Below are 26057 nucleotides of genomic sequence, written 5' to 3'. Positions count from 1 at the left end.
ATGTGCAGCGGAATGTGAAAAATTCATGTGCGATCACTGAAGGATAACCTTGTGTGGATGAGCTGATAGTATTCTTTTAATAACTCAGAATTCCTCATACTCCGTAGCACGTAATGAAAAATCAGAGAATAACCAAAGTGGAAAAATTAGATTTCATCCTCGATGTTTGTGCCAATTAATATAAGAGATGTTGAACTTTCCCATGCTGGACCAACAGACTAGCCTGTCGACCCACACAGCTGGAATATTCAAAATGTGTTCTATGACATGTTTATGACAAATATTTGTGGAATAGTTGCATCAAAAGTGGGTGCTGTTTAAATATTTAACTGCCGATCGTTTTTGTAATGAACTCGACCTTCAGAATGTTTCTACTGTAAACATTTATTTTCAATACAAAATGACACATTGTCAAACGTGTATTTGAAATGTGGGAACCAGTTGTGTTTGATGCACAATTCACACGCAAGACCAAACAGCACAAAATTCCAACATATTGCAAATAACAATAACAATAATTCCTTTGTTACCACATTTTATTCTTCGAAACAACATATAGAGTACTTTACACAAAAACCAAACCATTATCTGCTTCAGATTATTTACATAAAACCTTTTTTTAAGAGAGAGAGAGTGTGTGTGAGAGAGAGAGAGAGAGAGAGAGAGAGAGAGAGAGAGAGAGAGAGAGAGAGAGAGAGAGAGAGAGAGCGAGAGAGACAAGAAAAAAAACATTCTTTGGGTCTGACCATGCAAAACAATAAATAATGTTCCTGATGGTGCTTTGCATGGTGCTTTCAAGACTGCAATAAAAAGAACGAAAGCTCAGATGTTTTTTTTTATAGTTTGGCTATACATACAGCTGCCCTGGTCCACGCAGTCATCACACATGCCTCAACCCAAGACTAGGCAACCAGACAAGCAGTGACTTTGACTTAGAAAGTGGGTCAGCTTCGCCTCAACACATTCGCTACAGAGCAGTAACGCACCCATTTGCTTCAAGGGCCATTCCCACTCCTTTCAATTTTAAGCAAAAAAATAGTCGACCAGGGTAGTAGACACAGAGACGAAAGAAAAAAAGTGAGATGTGCAACAGTTTTCAGTGAAAAGCTTTAGATTTACGTAGAAGAAACTGCAGCATCCGCGAGGGGATGAAAGCGCTGTACACAAACGACCTCAGAACGTTTGGCTCAGACGCCAGGCCTTCAAATGTTTTTCAGCGATGTGTTTTCTCTCGTTCGCCAAGACACAACGAGCAGGGGGCTTGAAGTTGACATCACAAAAAAAGTACAGTTCTTTATCGTACAGTTCTCAATCGTACAGTTCTCACTCCTTTCAGCCCTCAGAAAGGCAGACAGACAAGAGTGCAGATTGTGTTTTCCCACCCACACAATCTGCTCCTTTCCTCCATCTCTCTCTACCCTTAGGTAATGATTTGTGGCTCCCAGGTCTGGCTGGCCGCCTGGGGGCGACACTGTGTGATGACCACGGGGCCCGTCGGGGACTGGCTGTCCAGACAGAGGCCGCTCACCGAGTGCTGCAGGGCCGTGCCTTTGGGCTTCCACTTCTGTAGACAGAGAGAAGAGAGAAAAGATGGTGAGAACATGAATTCATCCGTCATTTTTTAATTTATTTTTTATTTTACACAATTTAAAGTGGCTATGAGGAACTTTCTGTCTTTTTTTTTAGATTTCTTTATTTAGAAGGGACAGCGCACATTGATAAACATGAGCACCAAAGTTCAACATGTAAATGTGCCAGATTTAGCCATGCAGGCTCATTTTCACCTTTGTTGATTCTAGCGGCCACTTAACAGAAAAAGCGGTAGTGTTTTTACAACAACAGTGCCATCTGTCCTAAAGATCTTTGCTAGCACATGCCGGATGTGCGTTCGTTTAGGAAGCAAGTGAAAGAGAGACTGCAGGATGCATCATATCTGAAGTGAGAACCAATGTCAAAATACAGATGTGTTTCAGTTCTGGGAGTTAAATTATGGAATTATGTAAGTGACACATTTATTGTGATTGTGTGAATGTTAAATTGGGTGAAATGAACTGATGTTAACAGATACAGTATGTACATGAACACAAGTTGTCGAGTTTGTACCTGAACAATTATGACTGAAATAAACTATTCATTTATTCATGACTGTTTGTATATGTGCATAAGTCTGTGTGAGTGTTTGCGTGTTTTGTGAACCTTTACTCTTTGTCCTTCCTTGCACATTCTCTGTATTATTTGTATTATTCTCCATCTCCGTTCATATTAACTGACGTGTATCGGCTCATCAAGTGGATGAGTAATGGACTGAGTCAGACCTGGATGACAGTAATCACGTGAATGATTGAACTGTTGAACTCAGAGCTGCAGTCACCCAGCAGCCTGCCGTCTCACACACAGCAGAAGAAACCTTTTGTTTCCGCTGATAAAATGTTCTGTTTGACATTTGATACCGAGCTCAGAAACTGTGGAATGTAACTCAGTTGATTTAACTGTCAAATAAATGGACCATAAAGTTTTTTTTTTATGTTCTATCCCACTATATTTCAGAGGGAAATATACATTTTTATTCCCCTACATTTATTTGACAGTTTTATTTATGAAATTATGATTTTAGATAACCAAAAATATGACTTGCACTGCTGAAGTTTAACCTACGCAGCAATATATAAAGTCACAACTAAAATGCTACTTTCACATTAACTTCAGTTATAATAAAATATATGATGCTATAATATGCCATTTTTCTCTCATGTATACTTTTTATCTTGACTTTTATTTACACTTTGATTCGATACATGATCTGTAATAAACTCATAGCTGCCAATACAGGCTAGCCTTTTTATCACTGGCTTTATTCTTTATATCTGTATGTGATCATATCTTGTATAATAATTGTATATTTACTTTTCAAAACAATACATAAATCAGTCAATATGTATAATGGTGTATTGTTTTTTATTAGCTATAGCTAATCAAGGTCTAATCCCAACTTGATGAAAGTCAATATATTCCGTTTTTGTTGAAAGTTTGATGATTTTGTGGTCATTTTTTCCCAAGTTTATTGCGTTGATGCTGAATAGTATTGCATTATACAGAGAGGTGCTTCTGTTATTTACTCTAGCCTCTGATATAAATAAGTTGTTGTTCAATAGCTTCAATATTAGAGACACTTGCCTCAGGATGACGCTACATAATTCAACAATGCCACAAACCCCAGCCTTCAAAATTATCATAAAGTTGAACCATCCCCTCCCTAAAAATATTCTCAACAATATAAACTTCACAGTGGCAGGATTTACTGCAGGACTGTTGTATTAGTTTGATTTTATTGCATCTAATAAACTGGCAGTTGAGGGTACATTGCAGCATAACGACTAGTACTTAAGTAAATACATCTGGACACTTCCTCCACAAGTGAAGTTCAATAACAATGTGCGGAGGTACTTTAGAGTTGGCTTATCACCCAAAGGCCAATCAGGTTCATAATGTCAACTGGGCTGTAAAATATAATGTGAGAAAGATGGTACATTTTCTCCTGATATCTATTTATGCCCATCACTTACACACCCTCCTTCTCCCACTAATGATTCACAGGATATTCTAATTCAAATGTAATGTTCATAATTTGTGTAAAAAAGAAAATGGGACTGTTTTATTCAAAATACAATATGCCTGTAAAATATGAATTGATTGCAATTTCTTATCTGTATTTTCCATTATTACAAAAAAAAAATGGAAAATAAGACTAAAGATTTTTTCTTACAAATTTGTATTTTCATATGTGTTATAAGCTCAACATGACCACTATATTGCAAAATTGAATTTTCTGATTTTCTTATGGCCATTATTCTCATACTTGATATCCTGGCCATAAATTGGGATTAAAAAAGAGAGAAAGTGTGATTTTTGTATGATATATATTGAAGATAAAGGTTGATAAACTAAAAAAAAAAAGGTCAAAAACACGTTTCAAAAATATTCTGAAAAATAAATGAAAGGAAGATATATGGATTGTTTTCCAATGGAGCCAGATCTACTCCAGTTCTTTCTCTACAAACACATTCTGTGGAAACGTTATTTCAACCGAGTGACAAGTCGGCTAGATATTTTTCTCCATAAATCTGTTATTATTTCCCCCTGTGTGTGTCTATACTCACTGAGTGCAAAAGTGCCGGAGCAAGTTCGGTAAGAAACCTGAGACCGAAGTAAAGAGTGAGAGAGAGATTGTTCCCTATAAACGGGCGCTCTATAAATCACCAGGTGTAACCTTAGTGCTTTGGTTTATTAGTTTGTTGATTAAAGAGTTGGAGCTGAACTTGAGGTGACAGCAGGGATTGAGAACGCCAAGTGCAGATTTCTGGACACATACGGAGGCTTAGGAAAAGCAGAGAAAAGGAGCACTTATGGTGGTGGGCTCAAGGTGAATGATCTTAAAATCCCAGTGGAGGACATACAGTAAACATATATTGTTAAGTGTGTGTGTGTGTGTGTGTGTGTGTGTGTGTGTGTGTGTGTGTGTGTGTGTGTGTGTGTGTGTGTGTGTGTGTGTGTGTGCCTTTGCCTGAAAAGTGCACATTGTATGCAGCAAATACAAGGAGGAAGTGAAATGTCCATATGAAAACACCAACAATGGTTACATTAAGTTTACGTCATGTAGTTTTGAAGGCAAATACAGACAGAAGTTTATTCGTGATAAAGTTGCCGATGGAAAACATTTTGAGCCAGGAAACATTGCTGCCTCATGCCAAGCATATTTTATGAAATGTGTTTTTATTGGGCCAGCGTTTAAAACACTGAACATAATCTCCCCAATGAAACACAAACTAATAAAATACTTTCGGGATTTAATGAAGAATTTATGGATAAAACAAAACTGTAAATTTTAATGAAACATTAATGCTGAGCAAATGAAATGTTGCAAAAATGTTCCAGACTGTTTTATAAGGGTAGCAGTGATCAGTGAAAAATTATACTAATAATGAATAAAGGTCAAGGATATACAGACGAATATAAGGGCCGATCGGAAATATAATTTTGTGAATATAGATGAAATACAATGTCGAGAATAAACTCGACAGTTAAAAACATTAAAGTTAAAACAAATTTTTTCAAATCTCGTGGCCCTACATATTCTTACCTAAGTATCAGAGTTACGTCAATACATTCCCTATAATCTAACCCAAGTTTTGCTTAAATGTCAAAGCATGCCATGCCTACATATTTGCAATTTCAAAGAAGATGCTATCATAACTCATAGTGAATGACGTCACTACTCTTTCAGTTAGGGAGTGCAAAGTCAAAATAATTTTATTTTTTTTCCTTTCTAGGGGATCAAACACTCAGGACAAAGAGTCCAAAAATGTCTCCCACTGTGGAAACTGGTTCGCTTGTTGTCAGGGCACAATCCCAAAAAACTCTCAAAGGATTGCTATAAGCCTGCAGAGAGATGAGAGAGGATGGCCTGGCCAGAGTCCCACACACTCACACACACACACACACACACACACACGCACACTCCCACACACACACACACACACACACACACACACACACACACACACACGCACACTCCCACACACACACACACACACACACACACACACACACACACACACACACACACACACACACACGCACACGCACACTCCCACATGCGCGCACACACACACACACACACACACACACACACACACACACACACACACACACACACACACACACACACACACACACACACACACACACACACACACACACACACACACACACACACACTCACACACATGGTTGCAGTTAATAACTCGCTTCTCTGTGTCATACATCAACCGTGCAGCCAGTTGTGGGTCCATAGGGGATGTGGGCGTTTGATATTCACAAAATAGGGGAGGACTAAGAAGGGTGGGGTTGATGTTATGGGAGCGCTTGTTCTATTGCATATTCAATAAGCTGCATCTGTGCAATAAGACAACTTGCCATCATTCGAGGACAAATTAGATTATCATTTGGAAAGAACTAAGACCTTCTGTTAAAATGACTGATAGTGTAAGATTAACGAGAATTCCAGTGCTTTATATCAACCGAATAACTTCACAGAATCGCTCTCTATAAATCACTTTTTAAAAGTATTGAAGATCTCAAAAAGTATTTTCAAAAATGTAATGTTTTGTTTGTTTTCTTACCTGTCTGGGCTCTTTAGAGTTGCAGGGCTCCATCCTGACCTTTGACCCGGCTGTGAAGGCTGAGATGGCCAGGCAGTGATCCTGCTGCCGGAGCAGGGGCTCGATTAGCTCCCACCTCTGTCAAAACACAGAAATAATAACCTGGTTCAATTTTCAGAGGAACTTTAGCTTTTATTTAATATTTTTTTCTTTTATAAGTACACATCTGTGCCTAAATATATATATGTTCTTATGTCACAATGAACTGATATGAATGAATAGCAAAGCAAATAAATAAAATAACAAAATTGAGTAAGGAATTAACTCAACCGTTTTTGTAGATGATTTGTCAGAGTAACCTCAGAATACATATTTATTGTCATAACGTTTGTTAACCATCCAAGCTGTGTGACATTCTTATCATCACTACTGCACAGAATCAGAGGTCTAGAGTATGGTAATAGCAGAGTCCTGACCTGTGCCTGTGGCCTGTTGGCCCCGATGCCCCTGCACTCTGCCAGGCCCATACTCTCGGCCCCGTAGACCTCCAGACACATACCACCTTGTCTCAGCACACTGGACACTGCCTCCTGCTCAGGGACCCTGAAGGGAACCATTGAGAGAGGAGAGAGGACATTTATATGTGTTATAACAACAACAACAAAGAACTGATTTTTAATTTAATTTTTATTTAATAGGCTGATGCTACCACATAGATCAAAAAAACAATCTCCATTGTGCAGCCTCACACCATTTTATAACTACAGCTAATTTCCAATGCCCGTCCCTAGAAGGGCTTTTAACCATGGATTGATGGATCGATTTTGACTCGACACCGTTGAGTGGATGAACCGACCACTAACGCGCCCTGTTACAACATGCACTTTGTGAAAATAAACAATTTTAAATCAAGAGACCGCAGTTATTTTGAGTCATGAAATCGAATCTGATGCAAGGTTCCAATCCAAATCAGGTATATCTAGATCACTGGTTCTGAACTGACACCAAGGGGTTATAAGATTATTTATGATTAAAGTGCTCGGAAAAATATATTCCTACTGCATTTATAATTGTCTCTTTTCTTTCTCTACACACAGCCAAGGGTTAGGGTTCCATCCTTCACCGGTATTTTCCATTTGTTGGTTTTTAATGGTGTTTTTGGAAGGACACTTTGCCCTCCTTTGGTGTCATGAAAGACAGCACTAAATAAATATGAACACATTGAACAGTGTTATAGTAGCTACAGGCCAGGCATGGATATCATTTGCAAATTCCAAGAAGATCTGCATACAGACTGTGGACCTCCACTTAGAACTGTGTATTTTGTTTACGGGATTTTTGACCTTGACTGTGATGATTTTGGGACATTGCAACTCTTTTTTCAACCGTCCAATCATGGTCCAAAATACAGCTTATACAAAGTGTGACGTGGAATCTTAAAACCTCTAGTGACATTGAAAATGAACAGCAATTTAACTTTTGAAATGAAAAACATTTGTATATTCATAAAAGTTCGATTTAACAACGAGTAGATGAATTTTTAAACAAGATAATACTTTTTTTCTTTGGTGAAAGACCAGACATAAATAAAAATTCTAAATACTATTTTGTATCCTTTCAATGTATTTAAATGTCATGCCTCCATACAACAGGCTTTTTCAGATTGTATGAATGAACTCAGGATTACCTGAGCTCGGGATAGACGTTCTCCATGTACCAGCGGAACGGTTTGCAGTTCAACTTCCGCTTCAGCGTCAGACGGTCTGAGATGCTACGGGCACAAATCACATGAGGTTGAAGAGACAGATCAAGTAGACACAGTATGAGAACATGGAAAAAGAGAATTACACATTGAGAGAGATGGGATGCTAAGATAAGATTTCCGCCAAGCAAAGACAGTTAAAACGGACTTACCTGCCAAAGGCCTTGCCCTGGGCTGACGGCCTGGCAGAGTAGTAGTATTGTTTATACTCGTCCATCCATACCTCAGCAGCCCGCCTGGTGTTCCTGCACAAACACACACACACAACACCTGCTCACACACGGTAATGACACACTGCTGGCATTCCTATAGGCTACTTTAATGATATAATGGTGTCACAAACAAGAGGAGAAAAAAACGACCCCATCTCCATGAGGAATTCTATCCTACTCAAATTATATTGCAGGTGGAGAAAACCAGTAGGTGAGACAGTTTGACTTTGGCTTGTTTCAGACCAATCTGTTTTGTTTGAAAAAAAGAATATAGATATAAGACTAAAGTAGTATTTCCAAGCCTATCCTTATACATGTACACATTCTCATTTTATAAACTATATTCTTGGGGAACAGCCAAAAGGATGCAAGAAACGTAACTTTATTTGCTCTGTATGTCATTGTGGCAACTGATTGTGGCAACTACCGTAATAGACCTAATAGACACATTGAAAGTTGACGATTAAGGTTTGCTGCCTTGCATGCTAAAAATCAGTCTACTCGTTCTTGCGGGGCAAAAAATGCAGCTCAGTTAACAACTATATAAAGATAAATCTCAGTCAGTATCAGAAACACTAAGAACTACAATATTAAGTTGAGGGGTTGAGATGTTTTGACGTTACACAATGTAGGCCTATGGGTGAAGATTATCTGAAAACTGAAAGAAATTCAGTTGCTTGATTCAAAACTTCCAAGCGTGTGTCAAGTTTGCCCGGCGAGGCAGTTAACTTCACACTGAACTGTTCTGAGGCACGTGACACTTCTCAAGGGGGCTGACTCAAAGATTAACCTCTCTTTGGCCGTCTGGTAAATTGCATGGCGGTGTAATAATAACACTGTTGCGGCTGATGTCAGTATGTCAGGTTTATCACAGTTCAAACCCACTCACTTTATGTAGGTGAGAGCGTTGCCTTCAGGGAACTCGTACGGGTGTCGTTTCCTGAACACGTGACCCACGCGGCTGCAGGGAAGAATCTCCAGGCTTCCTCCGCACATCCACACCCGAAATGAGAGCTCTGTAAGGGGGGGACGGATATGGAATGATGTCAAGTATATACGTAGGTATGACGTTTTTTCTTAAAGCCCCCCTGTAAACCCAAATCCACAAAATCCTTCTAACTATGTAATTTGGGGAGTTAGTTGCATGAGAGAAAGCATCTGAAAAGAGTAAGGCATATTTATCAATCCAAATGAAAGATAATATCATTTAAGTTTGATCAACTTTATAGAAATTTGGTTGTGATGAGGCGGGCTATGCTCTGAAGAAAGTATTTTTCACAGCAAAAATATCACTGCCCAAACGTTCTATTAAAACAATGACTGCTACCATGTAGAGCGCTTGATACTGCCACGCCCACACAGTCCTGTCAAACGGTCTAGACAGTAAGAAAAAAGCATTATTTTTTAACTAAGTTTTATAATATAATATATATATATAATATAATATAATAATACTATTTTAGACCAGGTTTCTAGGGCTTTGAGTGTTTTTTCTCTGTCTGTAAAACTTCCACTGTCTGATCCGCAACCTTCCCAATAACGTCCTTGCAAAGTTCTCTTGCTACATTTGTATTCAGCAGATAGCGATAAGTTGTAAATCAGCGGAATAAAAAACTGTTGTATGGGAACATTTGAATGCTCTGCTGCCTTGCAAATTCCAAGGACACAATTGTTATTTTGGAGAGCGGGCTGCTGGACCTCTGCTGCATCTATTCTAAACACATCTGAAGTTGTCAAGAACCAACTAAGCACACCACACCACAACAAAAAACAAAGAATTATTCGCTCCTTTTATTTTAAGTTTTACTTCTTATATACAGAACTTCTAAGACCAATAGTTGAGATACCAAATATCTTTTTGAAAAGCATGCCGGTGGTCAATGACTCGAGGACATTCATTATTCTGATTCAAGTGAAGATTAATACACTATCTCACCAAAGTTCTCTCCTCCCCAGATGTCCATGTGTGTGTCATACTGTCCCAGGTGGTTGAACCAGCTCTTGTCCATGACGAAGATCCCACCAGCGATGACTGGAGTCCTGCAGAGGAAAGAGAAAAATAAATTACTTACTACTCTAATTATTATTACTAATAACTCTATTCAGACTGGCCAGATACATTTCTAGCACCCAGAGGTTTTTCTATAAGCGTGAAGAAGATTAATTCTAATTCTGCAGAGTAGTTTTTTTGTAGTCTTTGATCATTGAAGGGAAAGAATACCTAAATGGAAAATCTTTTTGTTTCAGCTTTTTGTGTCAGAACAGTTTCTGCTTACATCCTTATGCGTGTCCATAATACTTCATACATACTGTATACATAATGAGTGTTTACTAAGATGATTTTATTTTAAGTTTGGAATCAATACTCTGACACTATGGATCCCTACACTATAAAGGAAAAGGACGAGGAGGTTGGCGAGGTTTGTGGGCTTGCCTGATTGCCTCTGTGGGGTCGCTCCTCGCCATTTTCTGCTCGATGGGAATCTGCTCCCATTTGAAATGGAGACTCCAGTCAAATCCTGAAGAGAAATGGAAGAAAAAAAAATCAGATACGGCAGGTTTGAATTTACAACCAATTTGTCTCGATTTTTCAGTCCTGAGGCAGTCAAGAATGCAGATAAGAGTACCCTGCTGATTTTGGCTGAACTCATTTTCGTGATTGAAAATTTCAAATCGCTCACCACTTCCTATCAATCATCAGCAACAAGCGCTTGTCTTAAAACTCACTGCTCTTGGAAGGACAACTTTGAAATGTTCACACACTTTAGTTCCACATTTGAATTTAATCCCTCTAGGAATTTCTATCATGGGGTTTGAATGGATCTGGCGGGGATTTGTGATGTAATATAATCTGAAACAGGGGTTTTCCTTGACTGCAGCTGTGTGTTATTATCAGCTGCTGTTACTGTGTGTCTGTGTGTGTGTGTGTGTGTGTGTGTGTGTGTGTGTGTGTGTGTGTGTGTGTGTGTGTGTGTGTGTGCGTGCGTGCGTGCGTGTGTGTGTGTGTGTATAGGGCCCTGACCTCCTCTCAAATCAGCAGACGCAGCCAAGTAGGCAAAGTTTTCCAGGCTGATGACATCTATGATGGGGCTGACCACTCGCGTATGGTCCTGTATGGAAGAGAAGGACACAGACATGTTATCATTGAGACAGCGTTTAAAAATGTGATATTGAAATAATATTTATATGTTGTTTAAGATGCCCTGCAACATTGGGATTAACAATAGGTTGAAGTCAGAATTTTTTAATATTTCTTACATATTGTATCTATTACATACATCATAGATAGAAAGATTGTTAACAACAACACCAAACTATTAAACACACACTCATCCATGATAGCAGTTCCAGCTACAGAAATGAATTTTTATGTTAACCACAAGTATTTATATCCTTAAGTACAAGTAAAAATACTACATTGTAAGAATACAAATACATTTAAAGGTTCCACATTGAAAGCGTAACTCAGAGGTAAAAGTATGCATTTAAAATCAACCAAAATGTACTTTAAGTATTAAAAGTAATATCTGGTCTTCAAGGGGAAATTACATCTTTTTTAAGTTGTTCTTAATACTAAAAGTTCTGACCTCTACCATATAACTCAGCCAACAGTCAGTGTAGCCTATAAAAAGTGCAATATCACATTCAGATCTCTGAATACTGAAGTCTGACCTTGTAAAAAGATTGTCTTTTTAAAGGTGCCACAGACAGAGTACAACTTGAATGAAAAATAAATATTCCTTAAGATCAAGTGAAAGCTATGAAGTTTTCTTTGAATAATGAATATTAAATAGCAGCTTGTGCTCTGGGGGGAATGAATGAGTTGCCCTCTTGAATATGTGACCGAACTCAGGATTAATGTTTGATTTATTGTCTGATTGGAGCAGAGATGTTTACTGTCAACCTCCATCTTTATAGTGAACTCAAACAGGTTCAAATGTACAAATACATGAAGTGGACTCTAACCCTTACCTTTTCTGAGTTGTTGGAGCTGTGTTGTAAGTTTGTAATGCTTGTATGTGTGAGTGTGACATTTTTTGAGAAATAAAAATCAAACTATGAAAAGTTGTTACAGTTTATATTGCGCAGAACAAAAGTACAACATAAGCATAACAGATGGATTTAACACGGTTCATTAAAGTGTTTGAAACGGACAACGTTTGGCAAACCTCTCACTTCCCACATTTCATAATGATTCATGCTAAATAAACTGTGAAAAATAAACGGCCTCTTGCTGGAGAAGTAACATGAACCATTAAAGTAAACACGGTGTTGACTGCTGTGTGTGTGTGGTTTGTGTGTGTGTGTGTGTGTGTGTGTGTGTTTTCTGCATCTGACCATGAATTTGTGTCTGTGCAAAAACAGTTTGTCCATCTGTTTGTGTGTATGTATGTATGTATGTGAGAGAGTGTGCATGTGTGTGTGTGTGTGTGTGTGTGTGTGTGTGTGTGTGTGTGTGTGTGTGTGGGTGTTTGCGTGTGTGACCTCTGCACATCTGTCTGCGAATGTGTGTCTGTGCCAACACTGCTGCTGGCCCATTACGGCATATCTGTGTGTGTGTGTGTGTGTGTGTGTGTGTGTGTGTGTGTGTGTGTGTGTGCGTACAGCTTAAATGATGGTTTCCAATTAGAGCGGTCCCTCTCTTTGCTCAGATTTTGAACCCCTGGTGAACTTTGTGCTCACTGCGCCAAAGTGTGCGGGGGACGAGCGAGTGTGAAATGCCACTCGGCCAGAGAGCCATTTTGGAAAGTGATGCTCTCAACAGCTTTAGGCAACACACACATACACACACACCTACACACACACACACACACACACACACACACACACACACACACACCAAACACACATTTATGGGGCTTTTTAATGAGCCTCTGTGATTTGCTAATGCTTGAAGAGGACACGCTTCCAAAACGGATGTCGCTAATGATCTCTCAACATCTAGCCTACTCCACTAATGTTTAGTGCAGAGAGCTGCGATTTTGTCCCTCACATCTGGCTGCTTTTTAATGATTACTGATGAAGGAATTTAAACATAATTTTGTGCATTTCTACTGCACAACAAGTTGGAAAAGTGAAGTCATTTACATTATGTATAATAAAAAGGAAAAATTCCAAAGTAGAATAGCTGTAGAATCGCACAATGATTAACAGGATAGGATGAAAGAAGATAAAACACATTTCTGCAACACAAATATTATGTACACTTTTTCAGACCTTACTCTAATTTTTATGTCTTCTTCTGAATTACTGTATGTTTGATTACTTCAGGACCCTCAAATCATCCCAATAAAACAACAATAAACATTTTTAGGGGGCCACTGCATTAGTTATTACATAACCATGGTATAACTGCTGCAGCAACATTTCTTCAGCACATTATAATTATAGTCCATGGTCCAAAACATTTTAATGACTCTTAGCTTTAAGTCACCCGGGAGATATTGAATGTCACTCTCAGAGTCGCTGTGGAGAGCAAAATGATATTCTCCACCTTCCACTGAACTTAGATATCTAAATCCCCCGACGTCTGTGAGTGGATATCTCGTTAATGGTGCTTCATTACTAATTAGAATCGAGCCGTTTTGTAATTGCTCCTTCTATATTGGCAGATGAAAAGTGTCCTTATGTAGCCTTAAAGAAACAGACTGGACTGTGATATTCAATCAGTATTCCTGCCTTTAGAAAACCCAGGGCCTTGGTCTCGGGGAAAGGCTAATAAATCCAGGATATAGCCAGAACCGAGGAAGTGTTGAATTATGACTGAGCCCGGCGCCCTCTCGTGAATGCCAGACTAAAAGATTGTAATGTAAACTGGATGAGTCACAAATAATATATATATATATTTTTGTGAATCCACTCCCAATGTGAGGATTCTTCTGAATAAAACATTGAGAAGTCTTGTTCGTATAAGGCAGGGATTTTTGAATATGTGTTTTGTGAAAATGAGTTTTGTTGCATGCGTGAGGAGATTTACAATGAGTGTTTTTAGTAGTTTGGGTTATAGTCTGGTGTACTTTCTCCAAACGCATCAGACGTCTGACCTTCGGCAAAGAACCGCTTAAGTTTTATGCTGTAAATAAACTGCTATTCTTCTTTTTAAAGGGATAGTTCAACATGTTTCGGAGATAAACCGACTTTGTTGCTAAAAGTTAGATGAACAGATTCATACCACTATCACGTCTGTATGGTAAATATGAAGCTGTAGGGAATCAGCCAGTTGATGCAGCATTTCCTTAAAGCCCCCGTAAACCCAAATCCACAAAATCCTTCTAACTATGTCATTTTGGGAGTTAGTTGCATGATAATAGGCATCTGAAAAGAGTTAGTCGATTCATCTATCCAAATTAAAGATGATTTCATTTAAGTTTGATAAACATGACAGAAATTCAGATTAGATGGCACAGGCTATGCTACGGCTCTTATGACACATTCATTATTTTGAACCAATCACAACATGAGGTATCTGCAACGCACTTTCTATAAAAACAATGACTGTTGCCATGGAGACCTCTTGAAACGGCCACGCCCAAACAGTCCTGTTTTTTTTTGTCAAAAAGCTTATTGAGGCACCCAACTATTTTAGACCAGGTTTGCAGAGGCTTTAAAACCAAAATGGAGTAGACATACATCTTAGACACTCTAGAAGTACCTATAGATCTGTCTGAGTGTCTGGGCGTGAGTGTACGTGAGAAAGAATAAAGTCAAAGCGGCTCCTGCTGCAGAGTCATGTGGGACTGTGTTTGCCTGTGACGGGGGATTGAAAGGATTTGTGGAGCAGCAGCTGTGCTGGTTGGAGCCCAGACACAGGTTAGTAATGTCAGACAAGGCCGCCAACATATTACTCATTAGTGAGTGATGAAGGTCCTTCACTCTCTCTCGCTCTCTCTCCCCCTCTCTCTTTCCCCCTCTCTATCTCTCTCTCTCTTGTTCTCTCTCTCGCTCCCTCCCTCCCTCTCTCTCTCTCTTTCTCTCTCTCTCTCTCTCTCTCTCTCTTCCTCCACAGCTAAATCTCTCTTAACCAGACACACACACTCATGCTTCAGTAATTGCACACATTTCTGCAGCAGACGCTTCCTTCATGTCTGCAAATGTAAGTGTATTTACATTGCTGTGCGAGCTTTTGCTTGAGTGACTCTGTGAAATTGATTCAGAAAAGCAGACCGGGACAGAAACAGCGAGGGTCAAAATGCCCTCCTTGAATGTTCCAATAAAAAATGCCAGTGAAATAAAAAATTACGAAGAGCTAAAATCCCCTTGATAATGAAAAGTGTCTGGTTTTGCATTTCATCCTGTTCACATTTAGCATTCGCATGCCAGATATTGAAGGGGGAGTCAGAGATTCTGTTCAGTTATACAAAATCTGAGAATTTCTCCTCACGTTTGGTAACCTGTCAGGACTGTGCGTGCGTTATTACACAGCCTAGGCTCTGTTAACTGCTGTGTAAACATAGTACAGACAGAAATTGGATAGCGAGGAGATTTTTACGGATTTTTAACAAGCTCTCTCCAGAATTCCTTACTCCACCTTGAAGCGAGACGAAATGCCGTCACCACGACAACACAAACCATAGCCGCAGCACAAAAACAGACAACATATAATATAAAACATAAAAGCAGTCAAGTGGAAACGGAATCCTTTGGGGAAACAGCACCGTAGCCAGGTGTCACAGTGGAGTGTGACATCTGGTAACAACTTCAATGTCTTAGCTGAACAAATTATGTGTTCATTTCGAAACACGCAATTCCAACGTATAACATCACAGGCAATAAAATATACCCTGAAAAGGAGCAACATCCCCCTGAAGCATTACGTCATACGGGCGAAAAAAACAAAGCAACTGCATGTTCCACCTCCACATGTCCTGTATGTGCATGTGTTTAGTTAAGTTTAGTTTGATTATTTGTCAGAAAACAGTAATAAAACGAAGATAATTTTTTTTTGTGAATAAATAAACGAAACATAGTAAATGAATGAACAAACAAAACAAAATATTTAACCAATTTAAAATGTCCAAAAGGAGCAGTAAGAAGTATAAACAGTCCTGTGTGTGTGTGTGTGTGTGTGTGTGTGTGTGTGTGTGTGTGTGTGTGTGTAACTGTAAGAGTGTGATTGACAGCAGGCTCTGTACCTCCTTGACCCTCTGGATCATGGGCTGCAGCCAATCAGTGTTGACCTCACAGTGACTGTCTAGGAAGGTCAGCACGGAGGCCGAGGCCGTGTTGGCCCCTCGCACACGGGATCGGATCAGACCTGAAGGGAAGCACAGGGAAGGAGTTACAATTAAGACTTAAACACATATCTACACATTGATTAAATTAGATGCTGCTGCTATGCTAGTGAGGATATCAAAATCAGTGAATATCCCCTCACGATAAGCTATGTATTGTGTGTGCGCGCTGAAAAAAAAATACATTGGGCCCCCCTTTTGTTTACATACCTCTTTACAGAGCCTAGGCTGAATAGTAATAGATTTTATTTTCAGCACACACACACACACACACACACACAGTACGGACAGGTAGCGGATCGTGAGGAGATGTTCATTGATTTTGACAACAAACATTCTCCAGAATCGCTGACTGCACCTTTAATGTTGCAAAGGGGCTGCTGGCATTAAAACTAAAGCACATTGTGGTTCACTATTGAAGATGCACTGACTCCACTGATTGGACATGTCGTAGTCAATTTAAATTTGATCAAACTGTAAAAAGAATAAACGAATCCTCCACCCTTGTAAGGTGCTATTTATAAAAATGACATCGCTTGAATGATCTCATCTTTGCCATGGAAACTAGAAATGTATCACAGAAACCCTTTGTGAGAAACTGGTTGCAAGAGTTTCAAGGAGGTGGTTTTGTTCCAGGCAGGAAGGGTCAAACAACAGAGGCTACTGAGTAATTATCATAATGTAGACTAATGAGTATTTGTCTCATATTCTTATTATAAACTGTCTGCAAGTGAAACTTTATGGACGTCCAGTATTTGAACGACTGGAGTCTGTTCTTAATGAATGACTTCTACAATGAAAATTCAGTTTCAGTTTTGATTGCAAAAACAGAAACAGATTTGTGATTACAAGTTATGTTTACAAGTGATGTTTTTAATTTCAGCTGCCCAGTTCCATTTAAATTGCATTTAAAAAGGCCACATTGCCTCAGTTTCATCAGTTATCTGCCTGCAAGAGCTAGAACAATATACAAAATGATTTAATACTTATTGGGTTTTTTTTAAGGAGGTTTTGGGATATTTACATTTTTATTTTATTTTTTTAAAGATATTTTTTGGGCATTTTTATGCTTTATTTGACAGTGCAGAGAGACAGGTGAAATGGGGCAGAGAGGGGATGACATGCAGAGAACGACCGGGAATCGAACCCGGGACCGCTGCTGGGCCCGGCCCGGGAGGGGGACGCCTTACCAACTGAGCTAAAGGCACCCCCGGGATATTTACATTTGACATTTATTTAAGCTTCTACAGAACCAACAGCCCTTTTGAAATGAGCCCGGTTAATTGGATAAGTCTGAAGTAGACACCAGAATGTGTCATACTTTTTTACCCTAACAACTATTTAAAATAGCTTGTAAAAAAAAAAATAGTGTTATTTTGGAGGCGAGAATTAAATCTATTTTAAAGGAACACCAGGTTAAGAACAGAAGAAGTGCTACAGAAAGGAGAGGAATGGAGATAAAGGTGTTTACTCTTTATCACAGTCATTTGTATTTAACACAGAGAGCTGTGGAGGAGGTTAATTGCCTTTCTTTGCTTCAGTATCAAAAGAAGAATCTAATCATCTGAAGACTTTTGTTCCACAGTTAAATATGGAATAGTATTAAATGATTGAAATCAAAAAGGTTAAAAAGCTAATTGTCCTTTTTCTTTTGAAAGTGGAGCAAAGAGTAGCGTTGAGTCTTGTGCCTGTATTAGAGTATATCTGTATCTGTGCCTCAGCATTCATTTTATTCATGCACAACCAAAGCATCTGTCAGCATCAGCAGGGATGCAGAACCGATGTATTTATGCAAATATAGAATTATATTCTAGACTGTATTTGTAAAGCCACTTTCGTACATGAGATTCAGCCAAACGCACTCCTAACATACTCACAAAACTAATTAAAAATATTGTCAACAAACATTTAATAATCAAAATTTTACGATACCAAAAAAGGAAATAAGAATACTAATTGTTTACATACCACACGACATAAAAACTATATTAAAAAGTTGGGTTACAAGCTGTTTTCAGATGTGGCATGTCCCATATTTATCGGTATGTATGTGTCTATGACAACAGAAGCTTGCCTACTCGGTTGTTACCGTGGACACATTTAACGCTCCAATGCTTGATGACCTCAGGCAGCAGTTTAACACGTTAAAAGGAGAAAAAGTCAATTAAGCCAAAAGGTGTGAAAGCATTAAGAGCTGTTAAACGTTGGAAATCAACTCTTTAAAATCGATACGAAAAGTCACGCGGACATGGCAATCCATTTCTCTTTTTACGTGTCTGTATTGTTTGGGTCATCCCGTTAAAAACATAAGTATCAAAAGCTAACAAAGTAAGTGTATTGTGTGTATGTGTCTTTGTTTTATTGTAATAAAAAAAAAAGACTTAAATTAAAATAAAATAAATATAAAAAGCGGACAAAAAGATTTAGATGATTAAGTGTTACGGTTCATTCTGCGACATGGATTCAGAGATTATTTTAACGTTATCTTGATCTCACTCACACAGCTCATGTACTTCAGATGTCAGTGAGGAACCACTAGTCTAAATCCACTATGCTTCAGTTTGGTCAGCATGTGGTTGGTAAGCCCAAACAAAGTCTGTAGTCTGCAGTGGGAGCAGCAACACACACAGGCAACAAACAGAGTGAGAGAGGGAGTATTGTTACACACCAAACAAAGCACTGGCGCTCTTTATTTTGGCGTTTTGTTTTGCTGAATATTGTCCTTTCATAGTATTTATTGTGGGAATGACATTTTAATAAATGTGAGTGAGTTGATATCCAAATTCATTTCTAATTTCAGGTTTGTACATTGTCTACAGAAAGGGATTAATCACCAGTTTCTTTTTGAGTTCATATTTTTTTATATAGCTTTTATTTATGATATTATTCATTTGACTGTAATCCTCCTTTTATGATACCATTCTAATGCATTGTATTCATGTCAAGCTGATGAGTTGTGGTTGTAACTTCTTGACTTTGAATGTTCTTTATCCAAGATACTGTGTGTTAAAGTGAAGCCTTCATGTTGGACTTTCTAAAACACCTGTACCACGAACAGCTCCTTTAATCCCAGTCTCGTTCCCATTAAACCAAATTGCTTCCTTCCTATCTCCCCCTTGTCCCCCTCTGGTCGCTTCAGACACACGCACGCACACACACACACACACACACACACACACACACACACACACACACACACACACACACACACACACACACACACACACACACACACACACACTCACCCTCTCTCCGGCCGTTCCTCAGGCAGCGCACTTTGGGGATCTGAGAGAGCAGCTGGCAGTCCTCAGCTGAGAGAGAGAGAGAGAGAGCACAGGAGAAGGGATGTTATGGTGGAAGCAGAACACACACTGAGAAAAAACATCCCTCATCTCCCAACCTGTCACCTCAAAGCACGCCACACTGCCACACGCACATGTGTTAAAGGTGAAGTCAGTGATTCTGGAGACTCTTGTTGTCAAAATCAGTGAATATCACCTCACGATCAGTTACCTCTCCGTACTGTTTGCATGCTGAACAAAAATCCAGCGTTAGTACACAGCCTATGCTCTGTAAGATGGTATGTTGCTAGCTACGGTGGGCCCCCTTTACATACCCGTTTACAGAGCCTGGGCTGTGTATTAACAATATATTTTATTAGGTAGCAGATTGTGAGGAGATATTCACTGATTTTGACAAAAAGTGATCTTAACATTAAGCGTTCTCCAGAATCGCTGACTCCACCTTTCAGTGCACTTAGTTACACCACTCTAGTTACCCCGCAGTATGATATCACCTAAACACATCACGTTCGAACACAGCATCCATCAAGTGCTCCATTACCCTTCCTACAAATAATTAGAACCATATAAACACAAAAGGCACAGAGTGACTGAGTGCTCAAACAAAAGAGCTTCATTTCACCGGATAATTCAATTCTAAACCTCCTTTTTCCATAAACAAATCAACCTAGCAGCCCATTCCCATCGTCCACCCTCTTTTGTCTACAAGAGGAATCTCTGCCGCAGACCCTTTTAGTTTAGCTGAGACAATGCAGGTGAATAGAGTAACATTTTGAATTTATAGATATCATCTTGACACTTTGCCACTTGATTACTGTCATTAAAACAATAATTTTTTGTATTCAAATTTTTTCAGAAATGTTTGAATACATATTTAAATTTGGTAATATCTAACTCTTATATCAGACAATTAACAACACATGATTAAATTCTTCTGTAATAACCTTCAGAATAGTGCTGATAAGAATGATTATGGAAAGTTTAGTTGATGTAAGTGCTTTAGAAGTTGAGAATTTTGGTTCAGAGCAAAAACTAATTTTGAGATAATGGCCGTTTAAGATGATTGTAAAGGACAATATATAAACAGACAAAGTTAAGTCAATTAAACATTTTCAACCTTTTGTTTATACTAGTAAATAAGAAATGTTATGCAAGAAAAACAGACAACGTTTCAAATTGACCAGTGCTTGAAAGAACTAATTTTGCCTGCAGTGTCTCGCCTGAATGCATACAGACGGACATCATAACTAATAATATGCAGAGACAGGTACAAACACATGACCTTGAGAGGATTGGCATTGGCAGCAGAGAGTGAGTATGATTGGTGTGATCTCGCTGAAGGATTGTGGGTAGATCAATGAGCCCCCCCTCCCCCCCCCCTCCATACCTGTGACACCACCGTATGCTCACAGAAACAGACATGACACGTTTTAATCCTGCTTGATTAAATTTGCTGTGTGTACAAACCTGTTTGTTTACACACAAAATGTCGTATCACGGGGGACGTGTGTGAGAGATCAGGGGTGTATTAGTGCTTTACTTTTGCTCCTAACGAGGGGACAGCTGGTGTGTGTGTGTGTGTGTGTGTGTGTGTGTGTGTGTGTGTGTGTGTGTGTGTGTGCGTGTGTGTGTGTGTGTGTGTGTGTGTGTGTGTGTGTGTGCGTGGTAATAAGCAGGGGGGCTCTAACCACTCAGGGAGTAAGAACAAAAAGTCACAGATCACACCCACTGAGCAGATGTTATACTTTCAGCCAGATTGTGTGTGTGTGCTCGCGTGTGCGCTTGCATGCATTATATATTCACATGCACACAACTGCATACGGTTATGCATATTTTGAACATATTTAAGCATGACAAATGTTATGTTATTTAAAATGCAAATTGAGGTCTATGTGGAGGTGAATGTAAGATTATAAATAAAAATGAATATGCCATCAAATGCCCCCCCCCCCAAACAATGTAAGCATTATTAAATGATAAAAGTAAATTGATATTTCTTAATTATAAAGGAGGCTCTATACTATAATGCAGTGCAGAACAAAACTATTAAGAACTTATCCCAGCTGATGAAAACTAAATCAAACAACAAACAAATAAGATAATGTGGAACAAGGTTTAACAGATGTAATTAGTGCCACGTCATAGCCAATTTTCTGTCTTGACCATTGATTTCTTGGACGCTAAATAAGTGCACGATTAAGAACAGTTGTGTTTACCCCGGTTCTATTTTTGTCTCGACACTGTTTGAGTCACAGGTTGACGTCTGGACTAAAGATCATTGCCCTTGAGTTAAGGCGGTGTCCTGATTAAGGCAAGCCTTAATAGGATTCACTTAGGCAGGATGATCCCTCCCGTCATCCCCCTACCGCCTCCTCTCTCCGTCAGGTCACTTCTACTGACCGGCCACTCTCACTGCCTCAGCTGACACAAATCCCTGACGTACATACATTAATGTAACTGTTTTGTTTTGCTCTACAAAGATAATGAAATTAAAATAAAGAAAGGTTTTTTTCGTCTGGATATACATGAATATTCCGAGAATTTGGGAAAAGCAAAAGAAAAACAAATATATTGTTACAATTCGAACTTTGCAAAGCATGGCCAAATAAAAATGTTCAGTGAGAAAATAGCCTTATTTTGTTTTTGTAAATTGGGTGAACTAACCCTTTAAGTTTCAAGTTTCTCAACACAGATACACTTCAAGCTTGACTGTCTGTTGTTATATCATGCTTTATTTCTCAAGTAAATTCAGCTTTTTGCCTTGATCAGGCTGGGATCTGAAGTGGTTTTTGTATCAATCGAAAAATAATGCAACATACAAATCCATATCAGAGTGCATGCTTTAGTGGTGGTATTTGTAAGCTCTATCACCAGTGAATGGACTGTATAAAAAGAACCCATACAAGCAACTCCTGATTAAACAAAACAGTCTAAATGTCCTTGGCTTGCTCCTCACAGTGTGTGTGTGTGTGTGGCATCTCGAATGCGAAAAAGAAATCCATGTTCATTTAACATCATGCAGTGATTGTGGGCTTTGGAGACTATACTCGCCCTCATGCATTTCAAAACCGCAGCCGTTTAATTTCACTTTTCTTCATGGGGGATTACTTAGACTTTTATTAAAACACAGCGTTGGAAAGTGGCAGCACGGGGAGAGCATTTACAGAGAAGTGAAGACTCAAGAGGTAGCCATATTGGTTCACTGTCAAAAACTAAAACCCACACAACTGAAACCAAAGTGTGTTTTCTAACAGCTTCACTTGATAATATATTCTGAGAACTTCTACCAAAATGGCCAGTATTTCTTCAGGACAAGAAAACAGAGTGGTTACTGTATGGGACTGTTCCCACGCTAAGCTCACAGCCCTGCCACTTCAAGGTTGGCACAGGTAAACAGCAGAGGAGAGACTAAACAGGGCATTAGTGAAGCTATCAGATCTCCCACTGCTTCTGTTTGGATGTCTGGCCAGCTCTCACAGCACCTAGCATGCCAGTGTCTGTCTGTGTCTGTGAGTAAACAGCACATGTAGTAGTCCGCTGTGTTGTGTTGTGTTGTTCCCACACAAACACACAAGATTCATGTGGTGGCAATTAGAGGAAGCGCTATGGACAGTGTGCAGAATGACCTCATGTCATTGACAAAAAGGGAGAAATTACGGAATGAAATATGGTTTTCTCTTCTGATTGCACCGTCATGGTCAGCTTCATAAAAACATAACCAGCACTATATGCTGCTGTGAACTGAGCTGTTTTTCTAAATGTCAAGGTCAATTAGACCACACTAATGCACTTACATACATGAAAGCTAGACCGGTTGCTGTTGTGGCAGCTGTGTTGTTAAGGCATTTTGATCCTCTAAGCAGCATTAGTAATTAGATACAAAAGGGATCAAATCCTCAGGATGCTCTCAACGCCGATTCGGATTTTGTGTGATATCTTACATCATTAACCAACACCTGTATTTCCCTAATATGTGGTCTTTTGGTCCTATATTGTCTCATTTGCTGGAACATTTCTTTGACATTTACATCACACGTATTCATAGCAAACTTGTCATCAGCAGACACAGAATAACATTATCATTCATTTAGAGTCGTGTTTCTGTCCTCTTGAGGAACGTAAATGTATGTCTTAGCTCTGTTTTCAGTCATACCACCTCCTGAGAGAAACATCTGGTAATTAAACGCCTCACCAGCTACCTGTGTCTGCTGGCTTTTTGTTGCTAAGGAAAACACCTGCCTGTTGTAGCTACAAATGATTCCTATCCTGTCCATGTCAGATCCGACTTTAAGGTGTTGCTATTGACCTGTAAGGCATTAAATGGGCTTGTACCTTCATATTTGTCTGACCTGGTTACACACTATCCCCCGTCACGGGCTCTACGGTCTATGAATGCGGAGCTCCTGTCTGCTCAATGGCAGCTACACATCAACCAAAGCATTAACAGGCAATAATAAAAGACAGAAACTCACGGTCAGAGCTGAAGTCATCTATCAAGATTATCTCTTGAATGAGAGATGCAGGACTTCGCATCAGGACACTGGGAGGGAGATAAGAGATGTGGAGATCAGAGAACAATACAGTTGTAGTATCAATGTTAAGAAAGGTGCTATACAAATGAATAAATGTTCATGTATATGTACAGTGAATCAGTGTTTAACTGACTTTGTTACCTTTTGATGGTGCGTAGGAGAGTGGAGCGAGCCTCATTGTGGAAAGTGATGATGATACTCGTGGAGGGAAGGTCCGTGTCATAGTTCAGAGAGGCACACCTGCAGGGAGAAGAATTAAGCTGTTCAGTTAAGTTAAGTTAAGTTAAGTTGCTTTATTGGTAAATGAACACAAGGCTATAATGAAATTTGTCTTTTCACATATCCCCTCATAAGACACTACACTCCTCACCAAGGGTCAGCCACAGCGCCCCTGGAGCAGTTTTGGGGTTAAGTGCCTTGCTCCAGGACTCAATGGTAGAGATGGTGGACACTGTAGATGTAATACCAGCCACCACTAGTTTTACCAACACCCTCATGTCCGGTTTCAGGGATTGAACCAGCGACCTCATGGTTACTGGTCGGCCCCTCTTTCCTCTAGTCTAGGCCATCCAACCACTAAGCCTACTTACTGCTTACAAAAACCACATGTACTGTACGTGTTAATACTGTTTTACACTTCTGTCATATTGTGGTTACACACACACACACACACACACACACACACACACACACACACACACACACACACACACACACACACACACACACACACACACACACACACACACACACACACACACACACACACACACACACACACACACACACACACAACCGGGCAGTGTTTCTGGACAGCTGTGATTAGCCCTGTGAAATCGCCTCACAATTGTTGCTGTAGTGACATGGAAATATCCGGTTGCCAGGCAACTATTGCTCAGATTTCTGAACCCTCTGCTTTAATCTGTTTCCTGTCGCTGGGAGCACAGCACAAAAGCCATGAAGAAGAAATATCACACACACACCACTGATTCTGCTGTTGTAAACAAATGTAGGCTACTGATAGTCTGTTCACAACAACAACAAACAAAAGTACTGCTATTTGTTCTTGCTTTACAGTAAAGAAGAACATTTTGGTCTAAGAAATTCATAAACTGATGAACACTCTGATATATTATAACAATATTATGCCAAGAACAGATAAAGTAATTCAACAGGGATGAACACGTTCAGGCTAACCTAAAAGGACTAAATGGACATACTGTATACACTGTAAAAGAGGTTTTTGAATTCTAATGTGACCTCCTGTATTTTAATCTTGATGTATTTTATGACCCTGTGAAGTACTTTGAGTGGTCTAAATTGTGTCTATTGTGCTATATAAATAAATGTGCCTTGCCTTGCCTTGCCTCCCCTTTTGTAAATAACACTTAGGCCTACAGCAAACAATACTGGTCACTTCAATATTTTAGACCCTTATCTGGAAGTGTATTTTAATTATTTCAGGCTTTTGAGGATTTAAGTGCACCACACACAAAGCTGCCGCCCTAAACACAACCAAACCAATATATTTAGAGTGAGGGCTGATTCTTGACCTTAAACACAGCAGCTCAACTAAACAAACATTTCAACACAATGTTCAGCTTATTTCGGAGCAGGGAAAAGGCCACAAGATGAGGTTCATATTTTCAGAAATAAATAATAATAATAATCAGGCCGTGTATTAGAATCATTTCTGGTTAAAAATTAAGCTATAAAGCATTAAAAGCTCAATAAACCATGAGCAAAAATGTCACACATGTTCACAAAGTCATTGTTAGGGTAAAAAGTTCATATCTTTTTTTCAAAATCTTTTTCTATTTTCCACCAAAGACACTTCTAATGTAACATATTTTCTGAAGT

General features: G+C 39.2%; 1 protein-coding gene across 1 annotated transcript in view; it reads right to left on the bottom strand.

The window, feature by feature from the left end:
* Positions 1-518: 518 nt before the first annotated feature.
* Positions 519-26057, bottom strand: part of galnt16 (UDP-N-acetyl-alpha-D-galactosamine:polypeptide N-acetylgalactosaminyltransferase 16) — a 35172-nt gene continuing 9633 nt past the window's right edge. The window contains exons 3-15 of the mRNA XM_080043089.1: positions 24339-24437; positions 24138-24205; positions 19609-19674; positions 16265-16386; positions 11155-11242; positions 10567-10651; positions 10069-10172; positions 9022-9148; positions 8073-8165; positions 7846-7929; positions 6635-6761; positions 6180-6296; positions 519-1564 (exon numbers count right to left, since the gene is read on the bottom strand). Coding sequence (XP_079899215.1) covers positions 1421-1564; positions 6180-6296; positions 6635-6761; positions 7846-7929; positions 8073-8165; positions 9022-9148; positions 10069-10172; positions 10567-10651; positions 11155-11242; positions 16265-16386; positions 19609-19674; positions 24138-24205; positions 24339-24437 — 1324 coding nt within the window. The 3' untranslated portion in view covers positions 519-1420. The remainder of the gene's footprint in view (positions 1565-6179; positions 6297-6634; positions 6762-7845; positions 7930-8072; positions 8166-9021; positions 9149-10068; positions 10173-10566; positions 10652-11154; positions 11243-16264; positions 16387-19608; positions 19675-24137; positions 24206-24338; positions 24438-26057) is intronic.

The sequence above is a fragment of the Ammodytes marinus genome (assembly GCF_949987685.1).
Source record: "Ammodytes marinus genome assembly, chromosome: 15".
NCBI classification, from domain to species: Eukaryota; Metazoa; Chordata; class Actinopteri; order Uranoscopiformes; family Ammodytidae; genus Ammodytes; species Ammodytes marinus.
The sequence above is the reverse complement of the archived record's forward strand: the minus strand, read 5'-3'. Positions and strand labels throughout refer to the sequence as shown.